This window comes from Symphalangus syndactylus, chromosome 24 (genome assembly GCF_028878055.3).
Source record: "Symphalangus syndactylus isolate Jambi chromosome 24, NHGRI_mSymSyn1-v2.1_pri, whole genome shotgun sequence".
NCBI classification, from domain to species: Eukaryota; Metazoa; Chordata; class Mammalia; order Primates; family Hylobatidae; genus Symphalangus; species Symphalangus syndactylus.
The window spans coordinates 51,133,113-51,151,370 of record NC_072446.2 but is presented as its reverse complement, the minus strand read 5'-3'; the positions used below and the strand labels follow the sequence as shown (position 1 = coordinate 51,151,370).

Below are 18,258 nucleotides of genomic sequence, written 5' to 3'. Positions count from 1 at the left end.
GCCTGGCCTGGCCCTTTTTCATACTGTCCCCTCTATGGTTTGCAGACACCGGCAGAGGAAAGAGTTATTGCTGACCCATGTACAGGAGGGCACTCACATCCCAGGGGAGAAAGCTGATGAAAAGCTGTTTTTCAAGTTAGTTTTCTGAAGCTCAATTTCTGGCTAAGGTAGCCATAAAGGCCATATTATCAGGAGAAATAAGTGAAGGAAAAGGAAACAGAAGAATGCTTGCTGACCACACCCTGATCCTGACCGATCGAGGTTCAGAAGGTCCTTGCTGTTGGCCCCAGGAGGTCCGCCCCACTGTCTTATCTGAGTGGGGCTGCAACTGTGCACAAGCCAACTGTGAATGTTCCCCATGACCTTGGCCTCACAAGTCCAGAGCAGGTCACTTTCCACCTCTGTCCTTGGGCAAGCTGCTCTAGTCTCCTTCAAGGGCACATTGCCCCAACTCTGCAAACCAAAGGGTTTGGTTTTTTTCCCACTAGTTCAAGGGCACTTGCTGCTGACTCAATGTTAAAGAAAACACTTATCTAGTAAATGACTCATTTTAATTAAACCGGCAAAGTAATATACAATATCGGGGGGGGGAGGTCCGAAGTTCCTTTCAATTTCTTTGAAAAATAACTGCAAGACACTACCTATAATTGTATGACTATTTCTGAAGTTAAACTAAAATCGCTACTGCTTATGGGTCACCAGTAAGCGCCGGGTCTGCTGCACACCTTGCAGCAGTCAGCCTAACCTCTAAGCATGACTGCCCCCATCCTCACAATGAGGAGACTGAGGGCTGGGGAGGCAGAACAACAGGGACAACTGAGGGAGGAGTTGGAGAAAATGGGGCCCTGGTGACCCTGCCATAAAGACCCGCAGGTCCTTTCTTAAACACTCCCAAATCCAGCAAGCTGGTTATGGCCACCCTTCTGGCCTGCATCCCTCTGATCAACACCGTGTCTGCCAGCCCCTTCCCGCAGGCCCCACACCCAGGCCCACCCTGCATCCGGGGCCCACCTCACACTTGGCACCCACTCAGCGTGGCCAGCCCTGCCTGCAGTTCAGGGCCTCCCCCTCGCTGCCCAGTCAGCGCCTTAGGTGGGGGCGAGGGTGCGGTGTACGACCCCCAGCCCCAAATCTTAGCAGAGCAGCAGGGGCCTCTGCTCAGCAAGTTCCAAACAACTGACCACCGGCGGCTGCTGGGGCCTGTTTCCCGGGACCTCAGATCCCGCGGGTTCAAAACAGGCCCCAGGTCGCTGGAGTGCAGTTCTCTGAGGCCGAGAACGAGAACGGGGAGGCCGCGGTTACTTCCTTCCCGCCCACAGGCCCCAGGCCCGCAGCGAAGAAATAGCTGGTTCCAGCTGCCACGCTGGGTTTCCTCCTCCCCAGGTCGCCCGCCACAGCTCTGTTTACATGAGCAGGGCTTGTCCCCAGGCTGATCCCCGGGCATCGCAGCCCGCAGTGACAACCGCCACCGCTTTGTTTTTCCCTCCACCCCGGTATGGGAACGGGAAAGTCCCGACTCCGCGGCGCTCGGGTGCAGCCCGCGGCTCCCCGCCGGCTCTTGCTCCGCGGCGCTATGCACCCGGTAACGCAACTCTGGAGTCCGCAGAGCGCGGAGCCGCGCCGAGCAAGGCCAGCAGCGGGGCGTCCCAAGCGGCCCCCGGGTCCCCGCGGGCGCCGGCCCGAGCTGGGCACGTGGATCTGGGGCCCGATGGGATGAGGGACGGGGTGACGTGGAGCCACTGCTCAGAGCGGGCGAGGCGGAGGGAATACCGGAGGAGGGGCCCCTGCAGGGCTGCGATCCGCGCTGCCCGGAGACGGCTGCCGCTGGCGGGAGGCTCCGACTCCCCTCGGGACCCAAGAGTTGGGGGCGTCCTGGGTCTCCCGAAGCCCACTCACCAGAGACATTTAACTGGCCTCCCAGGAACCAGCCGATCTTGCCAGTGCTGAAGTCGCAGTCCCAGACGGTGTGATAGGGGGTGTCCCACACGAGAGTGTCCCGCGCCAGAGACCCCCAGAAGGCGGCCGGCTCCCGGGCTGCCTGTGCACTCAGCGCGGGGTACGAGCCGGGCTGTGCTGCTGCTGCAACTGCGGGGGCGCTGCCCGTGGGTCCCGAGGCCGCCCTGCGTGGCGCGCTCACCCCGCACGGCGGCCGCGCGGGCTGCCCTGAGAGCCCTCGCAGGCTGCCCAGCAGCCTCCCGACGCCTCGGCTCAGGGTGCGCGCGGCCATCTAGCCAGACTACCTGAGCTCTCTGTGTTCCCAGAGTGGGTGCCTCACGCCCGGGGCGCCCCTTGGAGTCTCCGCGGGCCCCGCCCCTGCTCCGCCCTTCGGCCACCATCCATTCCTCCAGGGCCCCTTCCCGGAGCCCGCCCGGGTCCCACCCCTTCTTCTGCTGCCCAGGAGGGGGGGGGCGCTTAGGAAGAGGGGAGCAGCGTGGGGAAGGGGTGCAGGGGAGCGCAGGGCGGAGCAGGGTCCCAGGCCCTGGCCCAGGCGCTGTGCTCCGGCGGGTCTGCAGTCCCACCCGGACGTTCCTCGCGTCGGCCTGTTTTGGTTTCAGTTTGCGCGCTCTCCTGCAAGCCCCGACAGCTTCTTCGAGCTGCCAGAGGCACATGCGGCCCAGGACGCAGGCTCAGGGCCTGGGGCGAGGGGACCCTCTGGGATGGGGAGGAGCCGGGAGGGAGCCGGCACCAACGTTAAGGGGGTGGTGCACCCAAGCGCACTGGTGGGTCCCAAGACAATAGGTCGGTCAGTTCCGCATCTCAGAGGCTGAAGCCAGGTTTTCATGCCTTCGTGCGCCCCTGAGAGTGAACCCTTCCCCTGGCGTCTCAGCGGCACGCGAAAGGGGCTGGCGGGGAGCCTAGAAGCCAGGAGGCTGCGCAAGCCTGAGTCCGTGGTCTGGGGTCCCATGCTCCAGCCCCCCAGCTGCCGGCCTCTGTCCTGCCGGGGGTCACGTCCTGCTGGGGGTCGGTGGTGGGTGATATGGGACCATGAGGACTTTCTCCAGTTGCTGCAGCATCTGTAGCCTGAGTTCAAACTGTGACCTTGAGCAAGTTCCTTAACTTCTCGGTGCCTCGTTTTCCTTTTGGGGAAGACGGAAGTAATATCTCCCTAGGGGGCGGGGACGGCGGAGATGGGGAGCTGCAGTAAGGAATACATTAGACAATGTCTGTCAAGCGTCTACCCTTGCGTGGCCCCATAGTAAGCTCAGTAGTGGGGATGATGTTTTTGCAGCTGTGGAGCCAGGAAGGACAGAAGGAAACGTATGAAACTGGTCTCCACCGAATTCTTAAATATTTTGACTCCCGAGAAGTAAATTCATAACAAAGGGGTAAACACAGGGAAGAGAGGTTTTGGAAAACTGGTTTCTTGAGTTCTTTGTGATGGGAAAGTTTCTTTCCTTTGAGCTGTAGGGCTTGCAGAGGGGAGGAGCCTGCCATTGGAGGAGCCTCCGCGGGGCCAGCCACCAGCCCCTGCTGGGGAATGCTGCTGTCTGCCAGAGAAGACAGGAGCGTACCTAGGGCTGGAGAATCAGTGGCATCTACTAGCATAACACATGCCCTGCACAGTGCTAGCGTTTGACCTGCATTTTCTCCTTTGTTTATTTATTTATGATACTTTTTTAGAGATAGGGCCTGTAGCCCAGGCTGGAGTGCAGTGGTTCCTATCACAGCTCACTACAGCCTGGAACTCCTGAGCTCAAACGATCCTCCTAACTCAGCCTCCTGAGTATCTGGAACTACAAGCGTGTGCCACGGCACCCGACTAGTCTACTTAATTTAAAACTTATCTAGTACTGTCCATCCCCACCAACTGTCAAACTCCAGGTGGAAAAAAATGAGGAAACTGAGCCCAAACAAATAAAAGGACTTAATAAAGAGCATGCGACTGGCTAAGGGAAGAGCAAGACTAACACCCAGTGCCCCCAGTGGGGAGCTTGTTGGCCTAAGTTCCCATTTGAATAGAATATTAAAGACACCCAGTACAGGGCACTGAGAGGCAGAGGTCAGTGAGTAGTAAAATTGTAAAGTGAGAAAGCTCCTAACTGTGGCAGGAGGTCCCAAAGACGGCCACCAACTCTTCCTTCCCGCGCCTGCACGTGATGGCGTACTGCTCTGTCCAGAGGAGGACCCTGGCTGGCTGTATTGCTTTGGCCAGTACAGCCTGGTGGGAGGGATGCTCTGACAGTTCCATGTGGAGGCCCTGAGAGACCCCGCAGCCCCAGCTTGTCCTCCCATGGAACCCAGCTGCGAGCTGTGAGGAAGTGGGGCTGGCCTTCCAGAGGAAGGCACCCAGGCAGAGGATGAAGCTGCCCCATCTACAGCCAGGACCAACTCCCAGACAAGAATGAGGCCAATGTGGAGGCTCCTGCCCCAGCCAAGGCAGCCTCATGAGTCACCCCAGATAACACCTGGGACGCAAAGGAACCTCCCAGTCCACTTACAGAATTGTAGAAGGAATGAATTGTTGTTTTAAGCCACTAAATTTTGGGATGGTTTGTAACTCAGCGGTGGTAACTGATACAACAACTGAGGCTGAAAAATGCATGGTTCTTTCACTCACTGGCCATTGCCTCTCAGTGCCCTGTACTGGGTGCCTTTCCTCTCTCTGCCTTCCAAGTGTTGAAGTGCCCAGGAGCTCAGCCCTCAAATCCCCCTTTCTCCCCTGCCCCCTAGGAAACAGCAGCCAGCTCTCTAGCCTCTCACTTTCATATTGACACCTCCCGCCTGGACCTTTCCTCTACGTCTCAGTCCTGTATTCAAATGTCTCATTCACATCTGAAACATACCACGTCCTGGGATTCTTCCCCACAGCACGGATCTTCCATGTCAGTGAATGGAAATGGCATTTTCCTGTTGTTTGGGCTCATACCCTTGTCATCCTAGATTCCTCCCCCTCGCACTCCGCATGCAGCCTGTCAGCAAATCCTGTGGCTCACCTTCAGAACACCTGCAGCACTAACCTCTTCCCCCATCACCATTCCCTCCTACTACCATCCCAACCACACCTATCTCTCTTAGGATTGTTCAGTAGGCTTCAAATTGCCTTCACCCTTGCCCCTAACAGCCTAACCAGCAGCCAGTGCAATTCCTTTAAAACAAAAGTCAGAGGAACTTGATCTGGAGCTTCGAACAATCCAAAGCCGCCCCAGTCTCCTCAAAACAAAGACCACATCATTCCCTGGCCCACAGGCCATAGCCTCACTACTCAACGTGTGGTCCATGGGCCAGCAGCATCACTTAGACACTTTGTAGAAATGCAGAATGCCAGGCTCCATCTCAGACCTGCTGCCTCAGAATCTGTATCTTAAGCCCCAGGGGAGCTGCATGCACATTCAAGTTAGAGAAGCGCTGCCCTCCCTGATCCAGTGTCCCCTCTTCCTCTGCTCTCCCTCACTCATTGGGGCTCCAGCACATCAGCATCCTCCTGTCCTTCCCATCACCCGGCAGGCTCCTACCTCAGGACTGCCACACGATGTCCCTTCTGCCTGGAATGCTCCACCCAGTTGTCCATAGAGACTGCCCCCCACCTCCTTCAGGTGTCTTCAAACATCCCTGCATCCAAGAGCCCTTCATTCCCTGTCACCTACGTAAAGTTACACTTCCGCCCTCATTCCCTAGTCCCAACCCCTGACTTGATTTTTCTCCATGGCTGTTACTTATTAGCTCTGTGTTTATCTTCCCAGTCCTTCTAGCAGGAGGGAGCTCTGTGAGAAAAGAGACCAGCTATGCTGCTTGTGACTGGGCCTGGCACCGACAGCCACCCCATGGAGAGTGCATGGCGATGGCTCATTCTTCCCACTACCTTCATTTCTAAGGTCTTCTACAACTGCAATGAAAAAAGTACACAGAACTAACCCTGTTCTAAAATAAATACTACCTTGTTCCTTCTGGTTGGATAAGAAGAAGTGATCATTTCAGAATCAAACATGTCAGAACCAACCAGGTGGTACAGAACTGCACTTCTTGCTGCCCGAGTTACCTAGAGGTGGCCTTGAGACCTTCCTTCTGAGTGTCACAGCCCAGGCCAAGGTCGTCCCCACTGCCTCCCTCCTGGCAGCCAGTCATCAACTCTCGCAGAACAAGCACAAGGTTGAACAAGCACAAGGAGCACCGGCTCTTGGCCCTACATCCCGGGGGGCCCTCAGAGGTTTGAAGGGGGCAGCAGGCTACCTGGGCAGCGCTGGTCACATCTTCTCCCTAAGAAGCCACTGGCCTCGACTTCAGGAGAGCTCACCTTGGAACGCTGGATGCTGTCAGGCAGGGGCTGCAGACACACGAAGGGCTTGGGAGGCAGGGTTCTTGGGAATCCGGGATTCGCTTCTGTCTCGGGACTGATGTTTAGGCCAGAAATGCCGACACAGCTGTGACTACTGACCCTACAACCTGCAGCAGTGAATGCTCTTGCCCTCGCTGTACATGTGTGAAAATAAGCAGGAGGACAGAAGCTCACCCGAGGCCACCAGCTAGTAGGTAGCAGAGCCATAGCATCCAGAGCATCTTAATTTAACAGCTTTAGGGACAGAGCCCACCAACATGGCCTTCGCCATTTGCCTTCATAGCTCCCGCCATGCCCATTACTCCAGAGTCGCAGTGCTCGGATGCTCAAGAAACAGTCTTGGCTGATAACGGATCCCCAGCCACTCCCTGTGCACTCAGTAATCTCCAAAGAGCTGGTAAAGCCCTCCCTTCCTCTTCTTTCCTCCCTCTCTCCCTCTTCCTGTTCTCTTCATTTGTCTCTGTGACCCCACACACACACCTCTTTCCAATGACACTCAGAAGAAACCTGTGAGCTTCTCCCATGTGCACCTCCAAGAGCTGAGGGCTGTCAGTTGGACAAGGATGGTCCAGTTATGGTCCCTGCAAGCAAGCAGGTCACAATTCAAATTGGGGAGAGACAGACACTGTTCGAATAGCTGAAATGCACAGTAAAACCAAAACACAGAATTTAGAAGAGCTTGGCAGAGCTCAGAGCAAGTACGGGACCCAGATGCTGGGAGTCTGGAATTGGCTTCATCACCAGTTCACTGAGTTCCTTCTGTACTTTGCATCAGCTACAAAGAAAGATCACCAGATCGGGGAAGAGGGCAAGCAGGTTTTATTCCCGGCCAGACAGTTTTATGCAAGGAGAAGGAGAGAGCGCTTGCTCTAAAGACAGCTTCTTCCAGAGCGGTGGGAAGCTGGGGAATGTAACAGGGTTAGATGTGGGGCAGGGGCTATGTAAGCTTATGTGGGGAGGAACTTCAGACACGCAGGTGCAGATCATGAACATGCTCTTCATACGACACGTGTGCAGAAAGTGGCAACGATTCTCTTCTATGAGTGGGGACTTTGGCATTATAATGATATGCTAATGATCTAAAGGTGACAGGGGCCACTGGTTCTGGTTTGCTCTGGTTTTGGGCAGGACTTATCTTCGTCTGGTAATTGGCGAAGCGTCCTGAAGTTCCCAGGCCACCCAAAGTTCTTTTAAGCAAGCTTACCTATAGATAAAGAGATTAGAAAAAAAATTGCGTAAGAAAAAATAAGGAGCTTTCTCAGCTATATCTCCAGGGCTGCCCTGGTGGCAGCTTCACAAGGTGACAGGGCTCGCTTCCCTTCTGGCTCCTATTTCTCGATGTCCCCACGAACTCCGGGTGAGGATGAGGCATGTGGAGTCTGCGCATACACCTGCTTCAGCAGGGGGCTTGAGGATCCCATATGGCTGCAACACACCATAGCCTCATGCACTGTGGCACTGTACACCAAGCCCTGCAGATGTGCAGTGCGCCCCTGACCCTGCGGGGTCAACCCAACAACACACAGCGAAGCACAGGATGAGAGGGTGGCCACAAGCACAAGAAGACCTGGGAAGTGGGAGTGCAATCCAGCAACTGCCCAGCATCCTTCCTGGGGCTGCAGGATGCCCAGCCAGGCAGCTATGCTCTCTGACGCTCTGAGGGCGGTGCAGGAGGCAGAACAGTCGGGCTCTGTGGTGGGGCAGCTCCCGGTCAGCACGAGCGACATGGTAACTCAATTCCAGCAGCACCAAATCCTCGTAACTCTTAATCACTCACCCCAGCCATCCATGAGCATGCAAGGCTGGGGACATCATCCATCCACCACCCATAGAACGGACTTCCCCACAAGACCCCTTGCAGCCCTCAGTGGTCAAGAAAGACACCACGAGAATCATTACACCTGGGAGAACAGTCCCTAACTGTCAGGCTTGCAGGGCCAAGGGGGGCACAGCAATCTCCCCCACATGCCAATGCCCTTCCCCATTCCCAAGCTGCCTCTCCTGGGGGTCCCCCACTGTGGTAGCCGCACTGCCTGCTCTCGCTCAAGGCCAGGCGTCACTTTTAGTGCTACTTGAGAGCTGTAAGTCTCTGAGATCACAAGGATATCTTGGGGTCACTCTAAGGGCAAAGCTCTGAGAACTTTGAGCTGTGGCCACCATCCTGCCTACTGTGTGGATCAAAAATGGCTTCCTCCTTCATGGAGCTCCTGACTGTACAGATCGCACTAGACAGGGAGCCAAGAGAGAGGCCTAGAACCCCTCCTGGCTTCTGCCCTCTGTTCTGCCTCCAACCTGCCATGTGGCAAGGCCACTGACATCTCTAGGTCTCAGTTTTCTCATCTGCAAAATGAACCAATGAGATCCAAATTCTGAATCCTTGAGCTCTAAAATTCCAAGAGGTGTATGAGTCCCATTAAGGACACGCCAGACTTAATAGCCAGAGTTTCTTCTCCTTTCCTAAAATCACAGCCTCTGCCAGTGTGGGGCCCTCCACAGATCTCCCTAAGGACCACCGGACTCTGGCTCTGGAGAACTCCTGCCCTCCTTCCTTCGGTTCAATGTCTTCTTTGTCTCACAACCGCCCCACCCCCATCAAAGGGGAGCTGTCACTCTGGGCCAGGGACAACCGCTGTTTCTCACACTACTTCAGGGCTGGAGCAGAGACATAGCCACCCAAGCCCATGTCTGAGGGATATAGACAGGAACACCCTTTGTGGTTTTCTTTTCATGTTAGTTCAACTAGAATTAACTTTATCCTGGACTTACATGTAAGAAGGCATTGACATTTTGGTAGATTTCCAGTCCGGTAGCTTCTAAGAATGGCAGCCAGCTCTGGCTGGGAAGGTTTAGATTTTGACTTGCATAAAACTAAAAATTGAGAGGTGAAGCTAGGAAATGGATCCTCAGCTAGAACTCGGTGTTTGCTTTAGTTTGAATTTGAATGACAACTAGAGTGTGAACCTTAGAGGAGGAGGCTTATAGTCCAGAGGACAAAAGGGTTAGTCCCAAGTTCAACGCTGTGCTCAGAGAAACAGACTCCCACACCCAGGCAGAGGCACCGGCAGCAGCAGGGTTTCCACTGTGCCCGAAAGACCAAGTGCCACCTGCCCTCGTGACTTTGTCTTGTAGTTTCATCGTCCAGCAGAAGCCTGAACCAGTCCCCACACACATGCAGGGCCAGGGGTCCTGATGCCTGCTGGTGGCCCACCCTGTCCCCTGAGTGGTCTTGGCGCCAGATGCACTGCTTGAGCAGTCACGCAGATATTGCTCGGTTGCTTGTTTTGCAGCAATCACCTGGTTTTTTGATCCTTCCATGATAAGAGGCTACAAGGGGGAGAGGGAAACCAGGGAACAGCCTTTGGCTAGATCTGAGCTGCCGGCCCCTTTGCTCTGTCCTGAGAAGGCAAAGGTCACTAAAACTGCCATCGCATCTCTGCCTACCGCCTCAGGAACTTCTTGGGCTTCCCAGCCTCTCAGCTCAAACTCAAGTGCTAAGGTTTATGATGCAGTCACAGCTTTGAGCAGAGACCACAGGCAGGGGAGGAATTTGTCTGCAAAGGCGCTGATCGCTAGGGCTGGACATGGCTTTCTCAGGGACCAGTTTCTGTGGGTCCCAAAGAGAGATGAAACATGACCCCAGCCCTGAAAACACCAGCGGGGACCCAAGAGGATGTGTATCTATTGATGAGGAACTAATAGCATTAGTCAAAATTCTTACCGGGCTGAATGTTGAGAAATTGTAAAGCTGGCCAACACTGCCCCCTGGCGCTGTAACTGATGCTGCTTTCCAGCCTATCTAAGCAATCTGTCCAGTCTGCCACAGGACAAGCCAACCAGAAGAACTCACGCATTCCTTAAGATCATATCGCCATCAAAGGAAGCCCAGGAGCATTTCCCTGATAATGAGCCCTCTCGAAATAGCCTTTGTCTCCTTAGTAAATTAATCAACACAGATTGACTATGGCCAAGGCAGTGTGATGGTCCTGAACTCGGGGAATTCTGGATGAGGATATGAGAAATCTGTTCGCCCTCGCAAAGATACATACTCTGTAAATGGAGTAAATTCTCTAGTTAAAGACAAAGATTTTTGGAATGGATTTTCAAAATCTCAACTATATACTCCTCAATAGACAAACCTAAACCTAAAACATATTTAGAAATGTTGATAGTAAAAGTATAGAAAACATTTACCAAATAAATATGAATTAAATATCAGACAAAATGCACAGTAAGACAAAATGCAAGAAAGTTAAAAGGGGAAACTTTGTATGATAAATGTTCACCAGGAGATCTAGAAGTTCTTAACCTGCAGACACCTAATAATACAACTCCAAAAATATGAACAAAAATTGATGGAAATACAAGGGGAAACTGAAAAATTGACCCTCATAGTATTTTCAGGCCATGTATAAGAAATCCCAAAATCATTTTTTTAATTGGGACAGTGACTGTATATCATTTAGATTCACAAAAGTGGCTATTTCACTGGATTCAAACTTTGTTTACAAAACCAAACTCTGTAAAACTAGTTTGTGTGTGCAGATGGAATTTTAGGTCACAATAGTTCTTCCAGATTCTGTGATGCATTCAGTCATGGCTGGGGTTGTTGTCCCTGGCATCCTCTCCTGCTCCTGCCCCCAGTCTTGTGGGCTTGTGGGTAGGTGCATTGACTTGGGAGAGGATGCAGGACTGAGGAGTGGGAGAGGGGATGGACAGAATGCCCAGCAAGTGTTCCTTCTCCAGTCTGTCACACCAAGGGCAACCAGGGCTAGGTGGCACCAGGATCTTCACGTTGCTGCGTAGAATGACTTCAGAGGTCTCCATCACAGAGGCAGAAGAGGAGAATTTATCACAAGAACTCCCCCGACTGGTCATGGGCTGCCTTGTGTGTGCTATGGACTTCTAGGAAGCCCTCCAGCATCCACAGGTGGAAGTACCAGGCAGCAGTACCTAAGGCATCCACATCTCAAAGTCAGAGAAGCCCCAGGGCAGTGTTAAAAGAAAAATCTTAGGCAAACTAAATGCAACAGAGTTTAATTGAGTAAAGGATGATTTGTGAATTGGGCAGCCCTGAACCAGAATAGGTTCAGAGAGTCACCAGTGCTGCCGCATGGCCAAAGAAGACTCATGAACAGAAAAAGGAAAGTGACACACAGAAAACGGAAGTGAGGTACAGAAACAGTTGGACTGGTTACAGCTTGATGTTGTCTTATTTGAACTCGGTTTGAACAGTTGGCCCCCTGTGATTGGCCAAAACTCAGTGATTGGTACGAGAGTATGTTATAGCCTATTTACGCATCCAGTTAGGTTATGGTTTACTATGTACAAGAAACCTTTTGGCCAGACTTAAATATGTAAGGAGGCAGCTTTAGACTAAACTGAATTTAACAGCAGGAAGCAAGACCAGTTGCTGTGGCAATGGCCGGGTAAGAGATATTTGAGGAGATGTGATCTGGGGCAGAGAAGTGTCCCACGCAGGAATTTCTTGTAAGATTCATTGCATTTCTTGGGAAAAGGAATGCCCCCACCGGCCCCCTGCACACACACACTCCTGTGCAATATTGGGCTTCACCTTGGTCATTGTTATGGAATCCCTAGCCCTCCAAGGGCTCCCTACATGGGACAGTAAAGGAGATCGCAGAATCTCCCCCACTTCCCAGTTTAGTTACTGCACAAAATTGACTGTGTTAAAGAGGGAAATAGAAAAGAGGCAGCCTGGTCGGCCGAAGGACCAAAAATTTCAGTTCTGCAGGAGGAATGAGTTTAAGTCCTGTGACTACAGTTAATAACAATGTACTATGTACTCGAAATCACTAAGGGGGTAGATTTTCAGTGCTCACACCACAAAAAAAACTGTATGTGAGGTAATGCTATGTTAATTAGCTGGATTTAGCCATTCCACAATGTATACACATTCCAAAACATTATGTCTTACACCATAAATATATACAATTTTTATTTGTCAATTAAAATTTAATTAATTCTTATAAAGAAAGAATGAAAAGGAGGAAGTACTTCTTTTTAGTAGGTGATCTTCAACAGAAGAAAGTGGAAAAGTCCTAAAATGTCAGTATGAGACAACAGATACTGCAATGACAGGAAGGGTGGGTAACGGACAATTATGTGAACAAACACATTTCAAAGCCCAGGTTGAGATCAGGGGTTAAAGAGGAGACGACTACGGCTGGTGACTTACAGGGTCAGTAAGAGGAACCAAGGCAGAAAAGCACAGAAACTTCTCCACTTAAAATTTCAGGCTGCAAACTCACATGGGTGCCAAGCTGAGCACCTGGGCAGGCACAGGTCAGCCATGCTGGCCGAAGGGGATGCCCATGTGTCATTCATGATGGAAAGAGAGGAGAAGGGCAGCCAGTCTTGGGGAAACTCTTAAGTTGGAGTAGCTGGGGCAGTGGCTCACGCTGTAATCCTAGCAACACAGGAGACTGAGGTGGGAGGATCACTTCAGCCCAGGAGTTAGAGGTTGTGGTGAGCTATGATCGTGCCACTGCACTCCAGCCTGGAGACAGAGTGAGACCCTGCCCTAACACTCGGTGTCTTTTTTTTTTTTCTTCAAGGCATTTTGGGTTGAGGAAGTCCAGAAAAGTCAGAACAATGCCCTGGTATGGACAGTTCCCTTTCAACAGATAATCTTGCGTACAAGCAGTTCCGAGTGATAGACAAAGCCTCTTAATAAGGAGGGGCGTTTCTGTAAGAGCAGCTTTCTGCACCACTTGGACCTAGCTGTCATGACTGCAGGTTTATTCTCATCAGCTGGTAACAGATATGGGAAAGAACACACTGAACTTGGGAGACCAATGCTTTCAACTCCCAGGTTGTTGAATTCCTTGCACATCGGGGTGCAAGCTGGTAGCAGTGATCATTGAGGATGACACAGGAAAATCGGCATGCTTCCTGAGGCAGAACAATGCTACCTGAGCACTTCTCCAGAGGGACAGACTTTAGCAGCATTACAGGGTTCAGCTGAATGTCATCAGGCACCACAGCGGGGTTTGGGGAGCCTGTGTGTCTCCTGCAAAGTCCAGTGAACGGGAGCCTCCAGGAGCAGAAGTTTGCACTGGAAAACAGGGAGAGTATTTCACAACAACTCTTGTGGATATGTAGATAGAAAGAGAGAGGGGAAGGTGGGACTGAGAGAGAGCGAGAGACTGTGGTTTGGTGAACCTAGCTGAAACAGATGCACACAATTGTGAGCTTAAAATGATTGTTTTAAGCTACAGTTTGGGGATAATTGAAAGACCTTCTAAGCCAAAGCATCTGAAAGCTTTATAGTTTTGCTTTTCACACATCCCACACATACACCATGTCTTTAATCCACCTGGAAGTGTTTTCCTGTAAGGTGTGAAGTACAGGTCCAGTTGTATGTTTTCCCACATGGACAGTTGTCCCAGTAACTTACCAAAAAGCCAGCCCTCCTCCGGTGTCAGCCACACCCTCTTTGTGTCCACACGTATGTGTGCTGCCTGATCCTTTTCCTGCTGCATGGGTCCATTTGTCCCCCGGAGCCAATACTATCCTGCTGTGATGATCACAGCCTTAATCAAAGCACTGACCTGGGACAGACTCAGCCATCACCTCGTTCTTTAAGGGTGTTTTCCCGATCCTTGGCTCTGAATTTCTCATCCATTTGACAATCGGCTTAGCAGGTTCACTTCATTTCTCTGCAGACCAGTGTCTCACCCTCTGAGAATGCAAAGAGATAATGAACTTGAACATGATTCATTGACCACAGAAAAAAATTGTGTTTTCATATATTGTTTTTATATGATTAAACCTAAGAAAAAAGCATTATTTGTTATATCTTGTCCTTCTATCATTTCTCAAAATATCACCTTAATTCATGAATGTCCTCAAGTCCTGAGGTGCTGCCTCCTGCTGCTACAGGGCCAGGAGTGTTACACTAGTTCCTATTAAGAATGTTTCCAAATTCGCCTTACTAAAATTGTAATTTTTTGAAATCTCCTTTTGGATTTTAACAGCCACATTTCAGCTGGCAAACAACTTTGAAAACTGGAAACAATTCAGTCCTGCTGTCAGTCTGTAGCCAGATTCCAATCTGATGTGCTGGGGGATTTGAATGAGGGTTGAGAGGACCACGTGTAAAATCCTGCTGGCCTCTCCATTCTCAGAATGGCACTGTGAGAACCACGCAGGAGTCACTGGCAAGATGTGAACTCTTTATCCTGAAAAATTTTCATATGATATTTTTAAAAGCGTTTTTGTCTCATGTGAATTTAACCCTATATTGAGAAAGCGGTGTTAATATTTTAATAATATTAATATTAAAAATTATTTTATTTTTACATACTAATTTTACAAAACTTAGAACATATTTAAAAAGTCAAAGTATCCATTTGTCCATGATCTGAAAAACGTTATGAATATTTTAAAGAATTTTCATCTATTTTTTCATCTTTATGCACGTTTCTTGTTTTCTCTCTTAATATCACACACACACTACTTTACCTCCTGCATAGGGATGACCTATTGGTTGGCTGGTTACCAGTCATACCCCTTTCTTTCTTCTTTGTTGAAAGGGGCCAAATTACATTAGTTAATGGGCAAAAAGAGCGGGCGCTGGCCACAACCCAGCCCCAGAGGTGAATTTTGATTGGACTAAACCAAACAAGGAATTCTGCCCACCTGGCTGGTGATGATTGGCTTAGGCCTGAGCGTGACATGCAGTGCTGACCAATGAGGAGTGAGAGAGGGTCTGCTTGCAGGTGGCCGTTTACTCCTTGATGAAGTGTGGCCATAGGTAGTCTCCACTGCGATGTCTGGACTTCAGGAGCCTCCAGTGACCTTGCAGGGACAAGCTTGAGTCCTGGATTCCTGATGATGTTCCTGAGCGGCTCAAAGTCCTCATCTCCAGACTCTAGTCACACAGGACAGCAGTGGTCCTCTGTGGGGCGTGGCCAGTTGAGCTCCTGGTCCTTGCACAGCCAGGGAGAGAGCAGCCCGATGACACACTGCGCCCTGCTCTTAGGGCGACGTTTTGCTGTGTTCGTAGAGTTCTTCTTGAGTTGTCGTTGCAGACCATTCCAACAAGCTATTATTCCATGATTTATTTGGTTGGTCCCATATTGTCAAATAATGATAATGATAACAAACTTCCTCGTTTGATTTTTGATATTAATAGAAATGCCAATAATTACAGTAATAATAGTTAATATTTAATTTGCTCCTTCCTCAGTTACACCAGAAACTGATCCAAGTACATTGCTCATGTCATCTCATTTAATCTTCAGAAAATGAGTGTTCTGCTGTTATCCCCATTTTACAGTTGAAAAACAGAGAGATTAGAAAGGTAGTGTAACTCATCCAAGGTCACATGGCTAGAGGTGAAAAAGCCGCCTCATAGACTCTGCTCTTATATATGTATATATAAACACGTGTATGTATGTATATATTATAAAATATTAACCTGCCATATTGAAGAGAGTTCCTTATGTTAAGAAAAGATCCTTCCATTTTTACTTTAGTGCTTCTAGCCCCTTTCTCTAGTGCGACTTCCTATTTTCTCCTTTTCCTTTGTAATATTACATAGAGATTTGTCCACTACTTGTATATTTTGTATGCAGAACCAGTTGTTAAGGTTATTCATTTCATTTTCATTCTGCTTTACATATTTGTTTATTTCTATCTTTTTTCTTTTTTTAGGGATTTTTTTTACTCAGCAAAATTTTGTCAGCATCATTCCACATTAATAAATAAGCCTTACTGTTAACAATTTTAGTGGCTGCCCATATTGTCTAAGTGTGATGTATATAAGTTGCACAGCTTACTGGTTCCCTCTCCCAAACTCAATCCTGGATAAGCTAAGGAAGAGGGATGGAAGCAACAACCGAGGAGTAAACATGAGGAAATGTGTTGAGAACTCTCTGGGAGGCAGAATCTGTGTGGCTACAGAGCCTGGAGCCAGGGCTGCTGTCTCCAAACAGGAAAGACAGAAGAACTAGAGTTCATGCCAACTGCTCATTATGGGTGCAGTCTCAGGCCTCAGTTATGATTTCTATTAGTCAGAATTAATACAAGAACATAAGGCTTATCATTTTCTGTTGCCACAGAAAGGAATTGGTGATGTTTAATTTTCCCAAGAGTATGGAACTAGGATGAGAAAAATAGGCCAAAGAGAGAGAGCTTCTGTTTTCTCACCTGCAGAGATGGGAGCACCAAGCCTAGCCCGACAGATCACTGTGCCATTTCCCAGACAAAGCCCTCACAATGAGCAGTTCCACACTTTCCTTGTACTGCCCTTCCTTCTTCATGAAGCACCACATTTTCCCATCAACTATAAGGTATCTCTCTGGCCTCTGAACTCCAAAGAGTGAATCAGACACAGCTGCTGCCCCAGAGGAGTTGACAAAGCAACACATGGTAAGAGCTGCAGCCTGAAGAATAAAATGTGTCACATGTCCCCAGATTGAGAAGGGGTGAAGGGAGAGCATGGCTGGGATCAGAGATAGTGGAGATGTACATGTGTGTAATAGAGGGAGTGCCTTGAAAAGCAAACACACCACAAAATGTTTATTTTTAAAGAATAAATAAATGGCAAAGGAAATGCAGGAACGGAAAGATTTACAAAATCCAAGTCACTAAAGTCTTTGAATCACAAATTTTGAAAGACCAAAAGCCTGGTCTGACCTAAAAGCACTGTTTCCAGCTATCCAACAATTGTTTAAATATGATCCCATGCTATTTTTAAAGGAAATGCAGAAACGACCAGAGTATGGCTTTCTTTGAGTTCCAATATGCATAGCCTATCAAGTGACACTCAGGAAAACACAACATTACTCCCTAACAAGAAAATTGAAATATCCAAGGCCAAGTTCAAGGTAAAGACAATATAATTCATTCATGTGTCTGTATGGAGTCTTCACTATAATGATATCAGATTCTTCTGGAGATTAAACAATTTTATATTTCCTAATTGAGAATGAGGACATCAGACCTAATCTATTCATCTATACAGTACATTGAACCACACATCTCAAATGATGCCCAGCAGTGAAATCATTTTTGAACTTCGGATCCTCCCTGCTCAAGCTACAAAAGAGAATCAAAAGTTTTGCACCAAGTTAACTGGTTAAAGTGCCATTAAGGAACCATTTCCATTCTAGAATGAAATGGAATTTTCCCTAGGTCACTCATCTGTCCTGTTAAAGCAAGTGGCATTGCATTTTATCTTGACATTGTCAGAAGAAAATCAAACTGAGAGTATATGTCTTGGACCATTTTTGTCTTTTGGAAAATGCCAGTGAGGAATATGCACATTTTCAGCCTTTGACAGTGGGACCTGTGGGTCTCATATGGCTCCCACCTTCCCTGGCTGGGGCCCCTCCAGTGCCGTGGAGTTGGAGCCTCCTTGAGCACCAGCCCCAGGGTGCACTTTCTTGGTCTCCTGCCGGGCAGAGCTGGAGAGGTCGATAGCCATATCTTCCAAGCCATTCTCAGGGCTCACTTTATCCAAGCCTCTCTGTGGTCCTGACTCACTCTGGCTAGAACCTTCTTTGAAGTGGTCAGAGCCCCAGAGTCCTGCCAACTTATCTTCGCTTCCTGGCTTCCTTATCATCCCCATGGATTTTTTATGCATCCCTTGCAAAAAAAAAAAAAGGAAAAAAATAAAAATTTAAATTCAGCAATGAAGTAAATTTCCTTCTTACTGTTTTCTAAATCCCACTAGAATTGTCCTTGTCAGTGCCTATCTCTGGGGCCTACAGGAGAGGCAGGTAGGTAACTCCCACCTTAGGGGTTTAAAGCAGGTGTCTGACCCCGGGTCACATCCAGCAAAGGTGTTTTGGATGACACAGTGATTGGCATTGGGCCCACTTTCCCCAAGGCTGCGGTTTCGCGGATGCCAGTAAGCGCCCTCCCCCACCTTGTGCAATTTCAGATGAGCCGGCTTGGGTCACTGCCCACAGTGCTCCCTCTAGTGTTTCAGTTCTTGAGAGCAAAGTCAAGACATA

The 18,258-nt window shown here is 49.6% G+C and overlaps 2 protein-coding genes across 8 annotated transcripts in view; both read right to left on the bottom strand.

Moving 5' to 3' along the window:
- Positions 1-3,010, bottom strand: part of ACSS1 (acyl-CoA synthetase short chain family member 1) — a 55,049-nt gene extending 52,039 nt beyond the window's left edge. For 2 of the 4 annotated variants that reach the window (XM_063633454.1, XM_055265660.2), the window contains exon 1: positions 1,897-3,001. In XM_063633454.1, the coding sequence (XP_063489524.1) occupies positions 1,897-2,227 (331 nt within the window). In that variant the 5' untranslated portion in view covers positions 2,228-3,001. Of the gene's footprint in view, positions 1-1,896 lie in introns of all 4 variants that reach the window. The other 2 variants (XM_055265662.2, XM_055265659.2) reach the window with 2 other exon arrangements.
- Positions 3,011-12,213: 9,203 nt separating this feature from the next.
- The window catches only part of VSX1 (visual system homeobox 1), a 35,745-nt gene continuing 29,700 nt past the window's right edge, over positions 12,214-18,258 (bottom strand). For 2 of the 4 annotated variants that reach the window (XM_055265643.2, XM_055265645.2), the window contains one exon: positions 12,214-13,349. In XM_055265643.2, coding sequence (XP_055121618.2) covers positions 13,252-13,349 — 98 coding nt within the window. In that variant the 3' untranslated portion in view covers positions 12,214-13,251. Of the gene's footprint in view, positions 13,350-16,804; positions 17,888-18,258 lie in introns of those variants that run through there. The other 2 variants (XM_055265641.2, XM_063633878.1) reach the window with 2 other exon arrangements.